Genomic DNA, 16,740 nt, shown 5'->3' on the forward strand with positions numbered 1-16,740 from the left:
ATGATAGTGATAAGAGTAATGTATTTTCCCTTTACCATACTATTACTTAAATTCATAGCCTATAAGGGGACAAAAGTATAGAAAGATGTGCTAGATGAATATATTATAGGAGAACTAATTATGAGAGTTGGCATGAACATTTATAGTTCTCTACCATTAACAGTGGCAATAACTATCAAGTTCCAACAAAATTTGGCTCACTAATCTTCATTTTAAATCTACCAATGTGCACTTAGTTTGATCATTTTATGAATTGGTAGGCCAATTTGAACTAACCCTTACAAATAATGACAAGAACTAATAAAAAATATTTGTAATTTGTCAAGCACCAAGGAAGTGGAAAAGAGGAATTATGTCAACAACAGATAAATATATAAACTTGAATTATCATTCATTTACCCACACCCGCTTCATCATCTTATAACTCCAAATCATTATTCTTTTTTTTATCTTTTGGTCTGAATGCCAACCTTTCTAGCTCCCCCAGTTTCAACATAACGAAGTTCATGGTTCAAAGAGCGGAAAAAATATCCACTCACTAGGGATGCGTGTAATACTGCATAAACTAAGATCAATAAAGGTTATCCGTGTCGGAGATTTATATAAGATCTACAATTGGGATCGACGATTGGGCCTTAACTATCAGCTCGAGCTTTTAGTTCAAATGGTGCCGTGACAATCCACAATGGCTAAGACTATTAAATCAAGCAGTCGAATTTCATTAGTCCAATGTTTTACTCTGATAGATTCACTATTCAGATTCAATTCATAGTTTCCACAAACTTATAAATCTAACAAACAAGTGACCAGGGCATGATTTATCAATGAAATTGGTTCTAATTTCTTGATTTTTAGACTGGGAATTATAAAGTTGATTTCTTATAACACCTAGTTCAGACAAATTTGCTCAAACTAAATGATTCAATTAGAGACTAGAAAACAAAAGCACCGATTATGAAGAGCAGAAAATTACCTAAGGGAAAAACACGAGAAATAGGAAGCAAATGATGAATTACCAAACATTATGCAAATCAATAATTCAAATTATTACATTATCTTTTCTCCCGCACGGGCTCACTTTGGCCTTGACTATCCAGCAGTCTCGTAACGGGTCATGGGAGTCCCATTTATCATCACAATCTTCAATCTTTGTAACTGGAAAACTTTATCAATCTCTAGGAATAGAGAAAACTTCATCCTGTCTCTCACTGCTGGTGCGTTCATTTGTGAAATTGAAAAGCAAAAAGTTGCGAACAAAGGTTAGAAGAAAGATGTTGCAGAGAAGGCACAGTAAATGAGCTGCTAGAGTAGAAAACATAAAAGAAAGAATATAAGAAGAATAACCTGAACACCGAGTAAACAGAGGGGAGTAATCAGGCTGGGTAGAATACAATCAGGACAGGCGGCTTCGACAATGGCTTCTGAAGCCAAATGATTTTTCAATAGAAAAGCGGATAGTGAAGAAGAGGGCTAACCAAATGAGATGGATGAGAGCGGGAGCAAGACTGAAACCGACCTTCATGTTGTAGAGTCTTTTGGTTTTCCAATTTTTTATGACTTAGTTTTGGGGGGAATGCATACCGCTAAAAAAAATTTGGAACCCATATAATATAATGATGGAAATTTGGTACGTGTTTGGTTGCCATGGGAAAATTATTGGTCGTGGCATAACTATGTGTTTGCCATGAAAAAACAATTAACCGTGGCATAAATATATTATTAATTATGAGTTTATAGTGAAATTTATATTTCCCGTGGCTAAATAAAAATAGGCCACAATTTTTGAATTCACGTAGCATGATTCGTGGCACAAGTGATCATTTGTTGTAGTGTGTCTTCGTGATTTCTCCCGTAAAGGCTGAAACTGATGACTCTGATGAGATTATGTCTTCCTTCGATTTGCCTAGGGCCAAGACCGTCTTAATTGACATGATGTTAACAACTGATCCATTGTCGATGATCACTCTGGATATTGTTTTGGCATCTATATGAGCCTTAACGTATAAAGGTTTATTGTGGTGAGTCATCCTTGGAGTGGGCTTGTCAAAGTAAACCCTCCTCATGGCGTCTTCGACGGACGCCTTCGGCGCTAGATCTTCTTGCTCTTTGTTCTTGCGCTTAGAGGCTTCCTTCTTAGTGCCTTCACTTCTAAAATTTGGAGGTAAGATCAAAGAGGTGGTCGCACAATGTGTCTGTGTGATGAAATCCCCTACACGGATTTGGATGCTCTTTTCTTGGCTTTTCCCTTTTTCTTTCGCATTTTTAGAGTTAATGTTGGATGATTCCCTTTGACTATGTCTTTTCTTTGCCTCTTTTTTTCTTAATTTTCTTTTCGCATTTTTTGAGAGAGGTCTTGGGAACTTCTTATGGTTGATTACCTGCCATTGGTCGATGGGTGATGTCTTTGGAGGCTTCACAAAACGTGGTCGTTGTTGTTGCGTATCCTTCTTCTTTGAGCCCTTCGAACTCTCCTTCGACTTAGATGTTGATGATATCGCCTTTGGTACCCAAACTCGCCGGGTCCTTAGGTTGGAACACTCTTTTCCCTTGCCCCCCACACTAGTGAAGTGGCATTGATCATGTTGGCCACCGGGAATGGATCATCATCGATCAACATGCTTTCCTTCTTTTCCGGGAATTGGAGTATCCCGCGGTTTATCCTATCCTGCACGGCATTTCTAAAACTAAAACAAGTTTGAGTATTATGGCTCCAGTTGTCGTGATACTTGCAATAGTCTTGTCCACGTATTTCTTCTTTAGCTGGAATCACATGTCTAGGTGGTAGTGTGATGAACTTTTCCTTCAACAAATAATCGAAGATTTCTTCCGTCTTTGAGACGTCGAAAGTGTACTGAGCGGTTGGACTCCTTTTGACTATGTCTGGTGCCTTAGGGTTCTTTAACAAACTGGGGCACATCCGAGATCCGGTGTTTGCTAAATCGGCAATAGCTACCTCATGTGTTTGCATATTTTCTTGATAGCTCCCCATAGTGCTCTTTTTTCACCAATGATCCTCCTTCATCAACTCTTCGTACTCAGATACTTTAGCTACCAACTCATAATAATCATGGAAGTCGATCCCTTGGAATTTCTTTCGGTTTTCGAATTCCAAGCCTCGTTGAGCAATTTTTACAAATTCGACTTCGGGAATGTTGATTCGACATCGATATCGCATCTTCTTAAATCTATTAATGAAATTTTCGACCGGTTCCCCATGTCGCTGCACTACATGGGAAAGTTCTGCCACACAGACCTCGGGCTCCGTTCGATTGAATTGGTTATGGAAAAGCCTTTCCATTTGTTCCCATCCATGAATGGACCCGGATGGCAAAGTGGTGTACTAAGAGAACGCTGGTCCTGTTAATGATCCTGGGAATAAGCGTAAGCGCAACATGTCGAAGTTCATAGCCATGCTCAAACCACTGCATTGAAAGGTGAAGTGTGCCACATGCTCTATGGTGGATTGCCCTTCCTCTCCTGAAAACAAGGTGAAATCAGGGACTCTAAAGTTGTGAGGTAAGGGATATAGTTGATCGTACTGCCGTGGATACGGTTTTTGGAACTCGGGTCGGTACACCTCCCTCACGGCTGGCCCATAAATCTCTTGGACGATGTTTCTTATGCGTTGGGCCTCTCCCAAGTTGTTGGCGGGTTCCATGCGTGTGTGCATCGTCCGTTGTGGGTGAAAGCTGGTTCCTCTCCCATTGCCCCCCATATTACGAGTATGGTTTTCCTCATAGTATTCGGCATGGTTACTAGGCCCGATATGAGACCTAAAATGTTGTTGAGGTGGTGGGACCTGAATGGGTTCTGGGCTGATCCTATCGCCGCGCTCATTGAACCTGAGACTCTCTTCTCGGACTGGTGGCGGGATGTACCTTTCGTCGGCACCTGAGATCGGTGTTCCCTTTCCATTGTCCGCTGGTCCTTGAGATGTTGACTTTTGTGAGAACAGCTCGACACATTTTTTCGGGATTTTGTCGATTTCTTCGGTTAAATCGACAATCCTCTCCTCGAGAGCCGGAACCTTGTTGGAATTGTTTACCGCCTCATTGCTAGTTTTGAACAGGGTCTCATTGATAGCTTGCATTGCGTTGCATATAACCTCATGATTCTCTTTCATGGTTTGTGAAAATCCATGTAGGAATTGGCTGATTTGCTTCTCCATACTCGCTAATAGTGGTGTCATGTCGAATATGGGTGGGCCTTGAGGTGGTTGTTGGCTTGCACTTTCGCTATTGTTCACGGTCTCGGCTACAAAGCCTTCAGGCATTCCGGGCTCATTGTCATGATCTCGGTTCTGATTTTGACTCTCTTCGGATTCCGATGGAATTGGATCTTTCCCGGTGTTCTTCCTAGGAGGCATCCTCCGTGAGTACTTATAAGTAAAAATGATGAAATTAAGTTAGTAATCTAGTGTTGAAAAAAGAAAGAACAAAGAAATAAATAAATACTTATTAATGGAATTAAAGCAAAGCATGAAAAACAAGTGGTTTAAAAACTGACTGAAAAAAGAAACGAGTTTTAGAATTTTTGGCTAAGCTAAAAAAAACAAAAGGTCCCACTGGGCGTGCCAAAAATTGTTAGCCTAAGCTAATAAATTTTGGTAAAGTAAAGTGGGATAATGAGTGTGGAAAAAATTAAGAACGTAAAAAACGAGTATAGACACAATTTTTGGTAGCTAAAAAAAACAAAAGGTCCCATTGGGCGTGCCAAAAATTGTTAGCGTTAGCTAATAAATTTTGGTAAAGTAAAGTGGGATAATGAGTGTGGAAAAAATTAAGAACATAAAAAACGAGTATAGACACAATTTTTGGTAGCTAAAAAAAACAAAAGGTCCCACTGGGCGTGCCAAAAATTGTTAGCGTTAGCTAATAAATTTTGGTAAGTTAAAGTGGGATAATGAGTGTGGAAAAAATTAAGAACGTAAAAAACGAGTATGGACACAATTTTTGGTAGCTAAAAAAAACAAAAGGTCCCACTGGGCGTGCCAAAAATTGTTAGCGTTAGCTAATAAATTTTGGTAAAGTAAAGTGGGATAATGAGTGTGGAAAAAATTAAGAACGTAAAAAACGAGTATAGACACAATTTTTGGTAGCAAAAAAAAACAAAAGGTCCCACTGGGCGTGCCAAAAATTGTTAGCGATATTTTCGAAATATGCTAATTTCAACCTTGTCACGTGTGGTTAGGGTGCGGGAACTTGAATTGAAGCTAAAGGAGGCTAAAGGAGAGACTGAAGCTACGAAAAATGATGAACGAAAGGAAGAACTTGAAGAACTAAGAACGAAAGAACTTAAGAACTAAAGAACAAAATTAAGGATTAAGCATTGGAGCTTGAGAGAGGGGTTTTGTTGTGTATTGAGTGTGATTTTTAATGAAGGGGAGGGGGTCTATTTATAGTATTTTGGAGTGGCACTTTGGTAATTATTCAGTGGCATTTTGGTAATTATTCACCAACTAACTCAACTACCTCCATGCCACATCACCCCACTACCTCAACTTCCACTAACTACCATTAACTTCCATTGACTGCTTCCAACTGCTGCCGAGAGAGAGTTTACGCCCCGCGTATGTCCGAATATGCCCCGCGTAGTGCAGCTTCTAGAGTTGGCGCGTTTTATTGATGGTGCATACGCGTGGCGTACTTGGCATTACGTCCCGCGTAAGGAAGTATGTCCTGCGTATGAGAATGGACGCCCCGCGTATTGGAGCTTCTGATCTCGAAACGCCTCGTTGCCAAGTTTTACGCGTGGCGTCTCTGAGGTTACGTCCCGCGTATTGGAGCCTCTGAAGCAGACCTTCTCTGGTTGCTTGATCTACGCCCCGCGTATTGGAAGACACGCCCTGCGTAGTGCCGGACTTTCTCATCGGTTGGCGGTTAGTTTACAAGTGTATTTTTTCATTATTTTCTAGACAAAAATAGAAACTATACCCTAAATTAAACATAAGCTTTCTATATACATAAGAATAAAATTTATTTTATTTTGGGCCAACAACAGTAATATCTAACCTGTAGTTTCAATTACAATATGATCAAAATTTCCTCTGTTTTTAGCCACTAGCCAGCTATCATTCTCACAAGATCACCCCTCATTGTACAGCACAAACAACCATTGTTCAACATAATAATGTCTTGAGCTCCGGTAGTTGTTGCAGCAACTAGAGAACCATCAATGTCAACTTCACCGTACTGCAATTCAACATTAGGAGAGGAAATTATACATCTGCACACTATAAACGTACTCTCACAAGCAGGACTATAATAATAAACTTACAAAAGTTTGAGATTATGTACCATGGTCATAATGATACAACAATATACATAGAGACTCCCATGATTATAGCAAAAATGGTGGTTTAACTAATAAGCGAACAGCCAAAAACAATGCAAACTAATACCTCATTCTCAATCACTGCTATGCGCTTCCCATGGTCTGCAGTCAATATATGGTTAAGTAATGTTGTCTGTTCATCAAGGCAAGGAAAAATGTCAGCCCAATTAAGTCCAGTTGAGAAGAAATTCAAGAAAATGGAAATTTTTAACTAGCATTTGCATTGACCATTTAGAAAGCTTAATAAGTCAGCAATTACATTTGAAGTAGCATATCTTCTTAATTTTAGTACGAATTAATACAAAGGGAAAAGGTAACAACTAAAATAGAAAGATTACAATACCTTTCCAGAACCCAAAAAGCCGGTAATAATGGTAGCAGGAATTCGATCATCGGGAGGAATCTTGGTGGTGACATCACAATCCTCGGTCTGGGGGGATGCGGCGGCAAAAGAAAATCTACAGGGGTTTTTGAAAGATGGTTTGGAGAAACCGAGAGCAAGGTTTGTAGAATGAAAGGAGCGGGTAGCTTGAATGGATAAGGTGGGTTGAGGTTTGAAGAAAAGAGGAAGGAGTGAGGTGCCACTAGTGGAAAGAGGGGTTTGTTTGCGAGAAGAGAAGGAAATGAAGGAGGTGGCTCTTGCTATATCCACTGATAGTGAAGCCATGTGCGGGAAGAGAGAGAGGTTGGGGTTTTTGATGGGTTTTGAGTTTCCAACTCCACTTCTTAAGACATTGAATCTAACCCCATAAAGGAAAAAGGAAAACACATAAAGACATTAAATCTAAACACATAAAGGAAAACACAAGAACATGAAGAAAACATGAAAAAATAAAGAAATTAACAAGAGAAGAGAAGAGATACCGAACAGAATGAGGAAAACCCAAAAATCTGCTGAAGAAGGAATAGAGAGGCTCGTTCAGTCCCAATTTCAGAAGATGAGAGTGAGAAGATGGGAGCAGACCTAGGTCGAACAGGAAGGAGAGCTTTTTTGGCTGAAAGCGTGAACTTTGTGTCTGATTTTAGGGTGCGATTTGGTTTAAACTTCGGAATCAGAAAGGGAAACGGAAACGGAATGTGGCGGAATAAGAATGGGAATGACTATTTATTCAATATGTTTGGTTCAATCTGGAATGGGAATGCGATTCTCTTTGAAGCTGTTTGGTTCGTTAATGATCGTAATAAAAATGAGTACAAAATTTATTAAAAATAATTTAGTAAATAATAATTATTATAATTTCAATTAAATTAAAAAATATACAAAAATTTATATCATCTAGAAAAGCAAATTAATGATTTATTGATGATAACTTTTTTTACTGTACAAAAAAGTTGTATTATAAACTAGTACAGGAAAATACATTTGCACATAATATATCTATATATTATATAAATTATAAGGTGGATATATATAAATTATAAGGTGGATATGTTGGGTACGTGGGTTGGTAAAATAGTGGTGGGTATATGTTGGGTAAAACGTGGATATGTTATATTATTATTATTTTTTTATATATATAAATCATTAGGAATGAGAATGAAATTTGATTGAAGTGAAAAGTGGAAGGAATGAATAATTGTCAAAGTTGGGGAATGAGATTCTAATTCCCAAGCTATATTTGGTTAACCAAAAAGGGAATAATTTACTATCATTTCCATTCCATAATCTAAATTTATCTAACCAAACACTCCCTTAGGGGGGAATGAAATATTTGGAATGAATTTTAGATCACATTGGCGGTAAATTAAAGATTAAGGTTATTAATGAGTGGGGTTTTTTATAATTAAAAGGTGGTTTTTTTATTGTTATGAAATAATGAGTGGAATGTTAGGAAAATTGAGTCAAATTATATACTTTGCTCATTAATATGATATCCGCACATTAAATGTATTGAGAACATATTTTTAATGAGCGGAAACTATACCTATATTAAATTTTGGTCACTAAAACCCTTTTTTCTTGTAGTGGAGATGACTGGGAAGATTGTTTGGAAAACTTAAATCAAATGGTTTTAGTTGTATCTCACATTTTCCGCGAAGGTAACAAAGTCGCAGATTGTTTGGCTAATTTAGGTAGAATTACTCAAAAAGAGAATTGGTGGGACTTTGCCCCATCAGTCTGCTTAGAATTTATTAGTGAAAACTTAAACGACGGTGTTGTCTATGGGTTTGTTTAATTGCTTGCTCTCTCTTTGTATGTTTTCTTTTTTCAATTTTAATTAAGCAGGTTCGGTTTCAGTGCTGCAGGGGTGCCAACCTAGTTGGAATTCTCTGCCCTGACAACCACTCACCTAGTTCCAATTAAAAAAATTAATCTATAGATTATTGCATACATATCTATTTTATTATTAATAGGTGGTAACATAAGAAAAAAAAAACTGTTCCAAGAAAAAAATGGAATGATGTAGAATTTAATGTGTTTCTTGATATTTGTGTTCGGGGCACCAATCTTGGTAAAAGAAGTGGAGGGGGATGGGGTCTGAAAGGATGGCCATGGGTAGAAAATGAAATGAAAATTGCGGGTCACATATTTACTAAAGATCAGATGAGACATAAATGAGATTCGATGAAACTCCATTGGAAACTGTGGAAAGATCTAAAGGGAAAAGAGACAGTAAAAGGGATATCGTGATTGCTTCAATGGCACTACATAATTATATTCGAAGAAACACATTAGCAGATCCTGATTTTGTGCCGTACGACTCATTGAGTAGTTCAAATGATGTTGATACAAATGAAAATCACGAGGAAACTGGAGCAACTCAAATGAATGCTTTGAGAGATGAGATTGCTTCCATCCTATTTAGAGATAAAAATTGATCTTTAAAATGAAGAAATATTACAGACAATTTTATAGCAATTTAATTTTTAGTATATATTTTTTTTTTATGGAAAAATGAAGTTATATATAAATAATTATTTTTGTAATTGTAATTTAGTTATTTAGGTTATTTTTATTATTTTTAGAATTAATTTATATATTTATTTAAATCATGTCCATATTAATCATTTTACATACTAACAGCAACAGGCAATCATAGTTTTACCAAACACTAATAATCAAACAACAAACAACAAACAGCAAACCGTAACAACAAACAGCAAACAGCAACAGCAGATAAAACAAACAGGCCCTTCCTTAAAAATAATTGTGATCAATGTAATTAATTTAAATACCAACAGTCAATTTCCTTCATGAATAATCATGTCTGTTCCTGAATAGTCATGTCTGTTTGTGAATATTGGCTTTGTTTTTATGTTTTATATATAATAGGTGTGTCTCTACCAATTACTAGTAAATTTCAAGTCAGCAGTTATGGGACATTTTCCTGGAGATTTGATCACTGAAATTTTTATATGTTTGCCTGTTAAGTCAGTTCTACGATTCAGACGCGTTTCTAAATCTTTATGCGCAATCATAGATAGCCCTAATTTCGCAAATTACTATCTCATGAGATCTTCTGAAAACATCAGTCGTCGCAAGGTAATTTTACAGCATACATCATTGAAGAATGAGCCAAGACGATTTCATATAATTGATATGAATGATGGTGAGGAACAAGAGATTCTACTCGAAAAACCAAGCTTAGATATATGGAAAAACATATATGGCAACTGCAATGGTTTGCTTCTTATATATGGAAGTTGTTGCAAGATTGCTTTATGGAATCCATCCACTCGGAAGTATATGAATCTCCCGGATTGCCCTTCGGAAGCTGTAAGAAATTACAAAATATTTGGATTGGGTTTGGGTTATGATAACTCTATTAATGATTACAAAGTTGTGCTTATGTTATCTACACTTATTAAAACCCACGTTTGGATTTATAGGATGAGATTGAAAATGTGGACAAGGATTAAAGATTGTCCAAATTGTGTAGGATTATACTCTGGATTTGGATACTTTGCAGATGGTAGTCTACACTGGTTAGGCTCGGGTGACCATGATATTTTGGCATTTGATATGAAAAAGGAGATGTTCTCGTTATTGCCTAAGCCTTTTTACCCCAGTATACCAGTTTTGACTGATTTGCATGTTTTAGAAGGGTGTCTTTGCTTCAGCTTTTCCTTTGGTCGTCACTCTGATTTATATATCAGAAAGAAGGATGAATTTGACCAGTTTACTTGGGAACGATTGTGCTATGTTAAAGAACCCATATATGCTTCCCCACATTATTCTGGAAAAGTCAAAGTCTTGGGATATTCAAAGAGCACGAATAAGATTCTTCTTAGTTATGGTATAAACAAATTGGTCTCATACAACATTGAAGAGAAAAGTTTTGGAAACATTAAAATAAACAATCCTAATTTGTGGTTGTCATTTTGTTTTCCTGTTTTTTGTATTGAAAGTCTTGTGTGGGTGTAATTAATTTGTGCAAATACACAGATTCATTGATAGCTTCTGCAAAGTCTTTTTAGTATATGTTTAAGTAATTGTTGGATTCAATATTTTGTTGCTTTGCAAACTAAAAGCTTTGACAATTTGCGTGCCATTACATTTTATATCAATTGTTTCTAGATGAACTTTTATTTGCAGTTAATTAATAATAGTGAATGCCAATGTGAATGAATAATGCAAAAAACAAAATAGAAAAGGTCTGAACTTGTTGCTTAGATAGTATAAAATAAAATATATTCTAAAATATTAATAATTTTGGATAAAATTATTGGGAGGTCAATTAGGAGTCAGCGAAATTAAGATTAAGGGGCATGTTGAAATAAAAAACATAATTTTATGTATTTGAATTAGAAACCAATTTGGAGTCAAATGTTGACCACATATGCATGTGAATGAAAACTTTAGTTGAAAAGTGTGGTTTGAAATAGTCCAATATGTGCTATAAAATTTAAAATTAAAATGTATGGTAAGTTTATATTTTATCGTTTGTGAGGAATTATAAAATGTATGATTCAATTCTTCAATAAGATTGAATCTCTCTTCACCATATGTGAGAACCATACTCATGTACTTTTTTTCATTCTACATATTTTTTTCCCATTTCATTAATAGTTCTTCCCTTGTATTTTTTGTATGGTAAGGACCCGCCTGATTTCATCGTGGCTTTGAAGCTAAACGATATGTCAATTTCTCTCTCTTTTTGTGGTTTTGGCTAAATTCAAAATTTTGAAAAGCTTTTGAGTCTATCTAACAGCAAGTCGCTGCTCAATCTGGGTTCATTAGTTTTTACTTAAGCTGTGTTCATCCTTTATGGCCTGGGAATGTTAGACTATGCTACTCTATACAGTAAATCCATTATCTAAGTTGACACCATTCAATTCTCATATTCAGAAAATAAATTTATTTAGGAGAATTGTAAATCATGTAAGAACTCAGTTTTTGGACTGTATTTCCTAACGGAATGAACCAAACTGTAAGAGTTTGCAAACTTTTAAACCACGTTGTTTATATTTGAAAATGATTCAAGCCACATGGTTGGAGAACAAGAGAAATACCATAAACCGTATTTGTAAACTTTTAAACTATAAAAAATATCTTTGCAAATGCATAAATCTTATCGAGAATGAGTTACCAAGTGATTTATATATTTATCAGTTCGACTAATCTCACCTCCCATTGTTCTCAAGAAAAATGGGATTTAATGACGAAAAACTATCACTAGAAATCTAATTCCACTCATTAAATGTTTTTAATGAGCGGAATTTTCCCCTTGAGAAAGCCCTTCTTACTAAAAGTATTAATGAGCGGAATAATTCCGCTCAGCTTACAATGAGTGGACATTTACCCTTACTAGAAACTATATATAATGATTAAAAATACACTCGTTACACACATTAAAAGTATTTATAATGATTAAAAATACGTCCATTAAAAATATTTAAAATATATAATGATTTGGATTGAAGGGAGCTGCTCTAAATTAGAGAGAAAACATACTAAAAACTACTAATTGAACATTATAAAAGATCATAAGAATGCAATGGTAATGAAATACCATTTGGCCAATACATCCACAGGGCATTTCATGACCATATTTAGTACGAAAATCTAAGCAGGTCAACCAAACTTCATTTTTTCATCACGTAAAACCTAAGCATAGGTAGTAGCTACTATATGTGATACCCACTAAACTCAAAATTTATACTATATGTTCTATCTGGGAACATTCAGATACTGACACAAAAATTTCTATTAATTTCTAAAAGTATAGGCAATGGCAAGCTTAATGGTGGAGTCCACAACAACTACTCAAAACAGGTGGAGTAAACTCACAACTTCTGGGCACAAAGAGAGAGAGACGTGGAGAGTGAAATCATAGCAAGAGCAGGGGAAATAATAGCCAAGCCAAGTTTTGGAATAGGCTATGAAAATGGCAGACAAGTTTTTGAAAACATAGTACGAACTAATATTTGAGCATTATAGAAGATCATAAGAATGCAATAGTAATAAAATACCATTTGGCCAACACATCCAGGGGCATTTCATAACCATATTGAACCGAAACTCAGCAAGGGTGCAGATGCAGTACAAACCAGAATATTTTGCAAACGCGGCAAAATGTGAAGCAAAGAAGAGTTGAGATTTTAAAGAAGATTCATTCATGAGTAGCTCAAGCTGGTTTCAGTAGTATTTACCTAGACATTAAACATTTGCCTGAATTTAATTTGTATTGGATCGTAACTAGAGAGGGTGAATTATCAGGTCGCAGTCTAGAAAAGAAATATGAAAACTTCTAGCACGTAGGCTTTCCATCACAAATGTTCAGAGAAACTGCAGTCAACAGGTTATTTTGATGGTGTAGAAAAAATGAGGTATCTACATTATTTCCCATCATTCCTATCATTGCGTGTCCAATCATGCTTCACAATGTGTACATTGCACGTAAAACTATAACCTTTATTGAACAAAATTAAACTCTGTAGTGACTAAACTAAAAGTGCATCACATCATAAAAAGAAATGCAGTTTCACAGGAGGGAAAGAGAAGCTAACCTGTCATGCCAGTGGCCAGTAATCCAAGGTACTTGGTAACAGGGAAAAGATGGGTAATACTAGTCCGATCCAAAAGCTTGTCCTGCTCAAATTTCAAGACGTGAATTTCCAAATTAAGCAAAAACATTCGAGTTCTAGATCAAAAAATTGAGAAGGTCACTTACCTGTGTGACAACACAGACAGAGTCCATCCCACGAGCTGCAATGGATGTAATGGAAGCCGCCTTCACAGCTTTCAACGAATATTCTACAATAAAAATGACTCCAAATTTAAATAAACCTGTAGGATTCACAACTTGCCACGAAGACACATGAAATAGAGTCTAAGTATTGCTTGATAAATTTTCTTAACTTGTCCCATTTATGATACGTTCCAAAATTGACTTTACCGATAAAATTATGCTTATAGATAACAGAAGCATGTCTCATATGCTATGAAATACTAGAAAAGCACGGAAGTTCAGTTAGGTCCCTCAAGGTGGAAAATTTTGCAACTTAGGATCTTAACAGGACTTAAGCTTGGTGTCTAACATTATTTTCCAACGACAAATCAATTACATTTAAGGCTTTGTCCTCTAGTTGCAGCAACTATGCCAGAAAACGAAGATTCACTTACATTCCAGTCCTCACAGAATGAAGGAGACTGCGAGTTCTCAGACGACTTCTATGCAAGTACAGGGAAGCCCGAAAAATTGACAAGCACATGTACCATGAGATGTACATGAAAGTGAAAGGTAACATGTTCAAGAACAAGTGCGTGCTGATGGAAAGTATCCATAAATCAATGGCTGAAAAAGCAAGAGAGAAGACCTTGCCTTACCAGTTTGAGGCTAAACCTGCAAGGAGTAAGGCAAGCAGGGAGAGAAATATTGCAAGAAGAGAGGAGCGTTTTACACAGGGCCTGGGAGAAAAGGCACCACAACAGCTAATTTTGCCTTTTTTCACATGAAAAGACTTTTTACAAACAAACAAATAACAGATGACCACAACAGAATATTACAATTCTCAGCAAATTTAACCAACCATCTAGCTGCTCATTTGCAAAACTATTGAGCAAATTCTTTTCAATTACTGAAATGAAACCTCACCTGCTAGAAGCTGAACAAACAATGTTGTCTCACAATCTCTCAGCCTCTCAACCAATTTGGATAAGAAGGGGAGTAAATAATTCATGCTTAACTTCCTTTATATCCTGCTTAAAACAGAAAAATAAATAAACTAGCGAATCATAACCTTTGTGAAATAGTCTCACTAAGGTTCAAATAAAAAATTAACAAAATTGGCAGTAAAAAATACCTAAGATAATCCCAAACATTATTAAAATGATATGCAACTCTACATGTATTCGTCATTTCCATTTTCTATTTTATTTGGCCTAATAAAGAAAGATTGAACACTCTACATTACATTGATTACATTCTATTATAACCCTATTTAGAGTAAAGTAACAAATATTATTCCCCTTCCCCAAAATATTTGATTTTCATCTCAGTGTACCCTGGAAAAAGCAGTTCACAGCAGCTTACTCATTGAAATAACGCTGACCATGATGGATGTTAGTAGTTGTCATACTCAAATCATTGAATTCCCCAACAACATCCTCTAATGCTCCCAATATATCAAGTCTCTACATTGAGAAGGAACAAATTATTTGGCATTTAAATTTGCTTACATGTGCTTACCAGTTTATGTGTTCACTATAATACATATAGAACATAAGACCAAGGTAATTTGAGGATAAAAATACTTAAGACTTAAGACTCGGGTAAATTTCATCAATGGAATTATAAAAAATATTTTGTTTAAGTAATTGTTGGATTCAATATTTTGTTGCTTTGCAAACTAAAAACTTTGACAATTTGCGTGCCATTACATTTTATATCAATTGTTTCTAGATGAACTTGTATTTGCAGTTAATTAATAATAGTGAATGCTAATGTGAATGAATAATGCAAAAAACAAAATAGAAAAGGTCTGAACTTGTTGCTTAGATAGTATAAAATAAAATATATTCTAAAATATTAATAATTTTGGATAAAATTATTGGGAGGTCAATTAGGAGTCAGCGAAATTAAGATTAAGGGACATGTTGAAATAAAAAACATAATTTTATGTATTTGAATTAGAAACCAATTTGGAGTCAAATGTTGACCATATATGCATGTGAATGAAAACTTTAGTTGAAAAGTATGGTTTGAAATAGTCCAATATGTGCTATAAAATTTAAAATTAAAATGTATGGTAAGTTTATATTTTATTGTTTGTGAGGAATTATAAAATGAATCTCTGTTCACCATATGTGAGAACCATACTCATGTACTTTTTTTCATTCTACATATTTTTTTCCCATTTCATTAATAGTTCTTCCCTTGTATTTTTTGTATGGTAAGGACCCGCCTGATTTCATCGCGGCTTCAATTGAAGCTAAACGATATGTCAATTTCTCTCTCTTTTTGTGGTTTTGGCTAAATTCGAAATTTTGAAAAGCTTTTGAGTCTATCTAACAGCAAGTCGCTGCTCAATCTGGGTTCATTAGTTTTTACTTAAGCTGTGTTCATCCTTTATGGCCTGGGAATGTTAGACTATGCTACTCTATACAGTAAATCCATTATCTAAGTTTGACACCATTCAATTCTCATATTCAGAAAATAAATTTATTTAGGAGAATTGTAAATCATGTAAGAACTCAGTTTTTGGACTGTATTTCCTAACGGAATGAACCAAACTGTAAGAGTTTGCAAACTTTTAAACCACGTTGTTTATATTTGAAAATGATTCAAGCCACATGGTTGGAGAACAAGAGAAATACCATAAACCGTATTTGTAAACTTTTAAACTATAAAAAATATCTTTGCAAATGCATAAATCTTATCGAGAATGAGTTACCAAGTGATTTATATATTTATCAGTTCGACTAATCTCACCTCCCCTTGTTCTCAAGAAAACCAAAAAACATTTTCTAACTCATCTGGGTCACGTAGTGCAACTTTGTTCCTCCCAACCCATACCAACACTCAAAGGAGGTTCTCCTTCATAAGCGCAACGATATCTTCTCCGCCATTTATGGCCAGTCGATACATTTGAACAAGAGGATACATGTTATGAATTGGAAGATTGTGAAAATATCCCTTAGTGCCATCTCATCTTCTCCATATACTAGCTTCAGTTTCTTCTTCTGCTTAGAGTGTTTGATCCTTGGCTGTCAAATTCAACAAAAAAATCACAGGCTATGTTGCAAGGATATACATTATTTCTAAAATATAACCTTAATAAAATAGCCTTCAAATTAACAAAAAAAAAATACTTTTTTCTTTTCTTCTAAAGCATCAATTGCCTTTGCCATAGATTCATAATCTTCCAATTCATAACAGGTTTCCCATTGTTCCAATGCCTCCACTCACTATAAATGGTGGCTTTCATGGGACAATACGAGTGCCTGAAAATAGTTACAGGAGG

At 35.6% G+C, this 16,740-nt stretch overlaps 1 protein-coding gene and 1 long non-coding RNA gene across 3 annotated transcripts; both read right to left on the reverse strand.

The window, feature by feature from the left end:
• Positions 1–5,780: 5,780 nt before the first annotated feature.
• LOC136209796 (uncharacterized) lies at positions 5,781–13,485 on the reverse strand. 2 transcript variants are annotated; one of them, XM_066001379.1, is made up of 5 exons: positions 13,449–13,485; positions 13,285–13,366; positions 6,677–7,073; positions 6,401–6,466; positions 5,781–6,191 (listed from the first exon to the last, which is right to left on the reverse strand). In XM_066001379.1, exons 3-5 carry the CDS (start codon positions 6,998–7,000, stop codon positions 6,060–6,062), a joined length of 522 nt encoding a protein of 173 aa, XP_065857451.1. In that variant the 5' UTR covers positions 7,001–7,073; positions 13,285–13,366; positions 13,449–13,485; the 3' UTR covers positions 5,781–6,059. The 2 variants fall into 2 exon arrangements, with proteins under 2 accessions (XP_065857451.1, XP_065857450.1); XM_066001378.1 differs by lacking the exons at positions 13,285–13,366; positions 13,449–13,485 and adding an exon at positions 7,198–7,404.
• Positions 13,486–14,133: 648 nt separating this feature from the next.
• Positions 14,134–14,907, reverse strand: LOC136208487 (uncharacterized). The gene is made up of 3 exons (XR_010677179.1): positions 14,811–14,907; positions 14,373–14,476; positions 14,134–14,185 (listed from the first exon to the last, which is right to left on the reverse strand). It is a non-coding gene; the product is annotated as an uncharacterized lncRNA (long non-coding RNA).
• Between the last annotated feature and the right edge of the window lie 1,833 nt (positions 14,908–16,740).

This window comes from Euphorbia lathyris, chromosome 10, assembly GCF_963576675.1.
Source record: "Euphorbia lathyris chromosome 10, ddEupLath1.1, whole genome shotgun sequence".
Taxonomy (NCBI): Eukaryota; Viridiplantae; Streptophyta; class Magnoliopsida; order Malpighiales; family Euphorbiaceae; genus Euphorbia; species Euphorbia lathyris.

Coding starts and splice junctions, on each gene's coding strand:
- LOC136209796 (XM_066001379.1), bottom strand. CDS start 7,000: ATGGCTTCACTATCAGTGGATATAGCAAGAGCCACCTCCTTCATTTCC. Junction 6,467..6,676: donor GCTTTTTGGGTTCTGGAAAG/GTATTGTAATCT, acceptor CTTGATGAACAG/ACAACATTACTTAACCATAT. Junction 6,192..6,400: donor TAGCAGTGATTGAGAATGAG/GTATTAGTTTGC, acceptor GTTGAATTGCAG/TACGGTGAAGTTGACATTGA.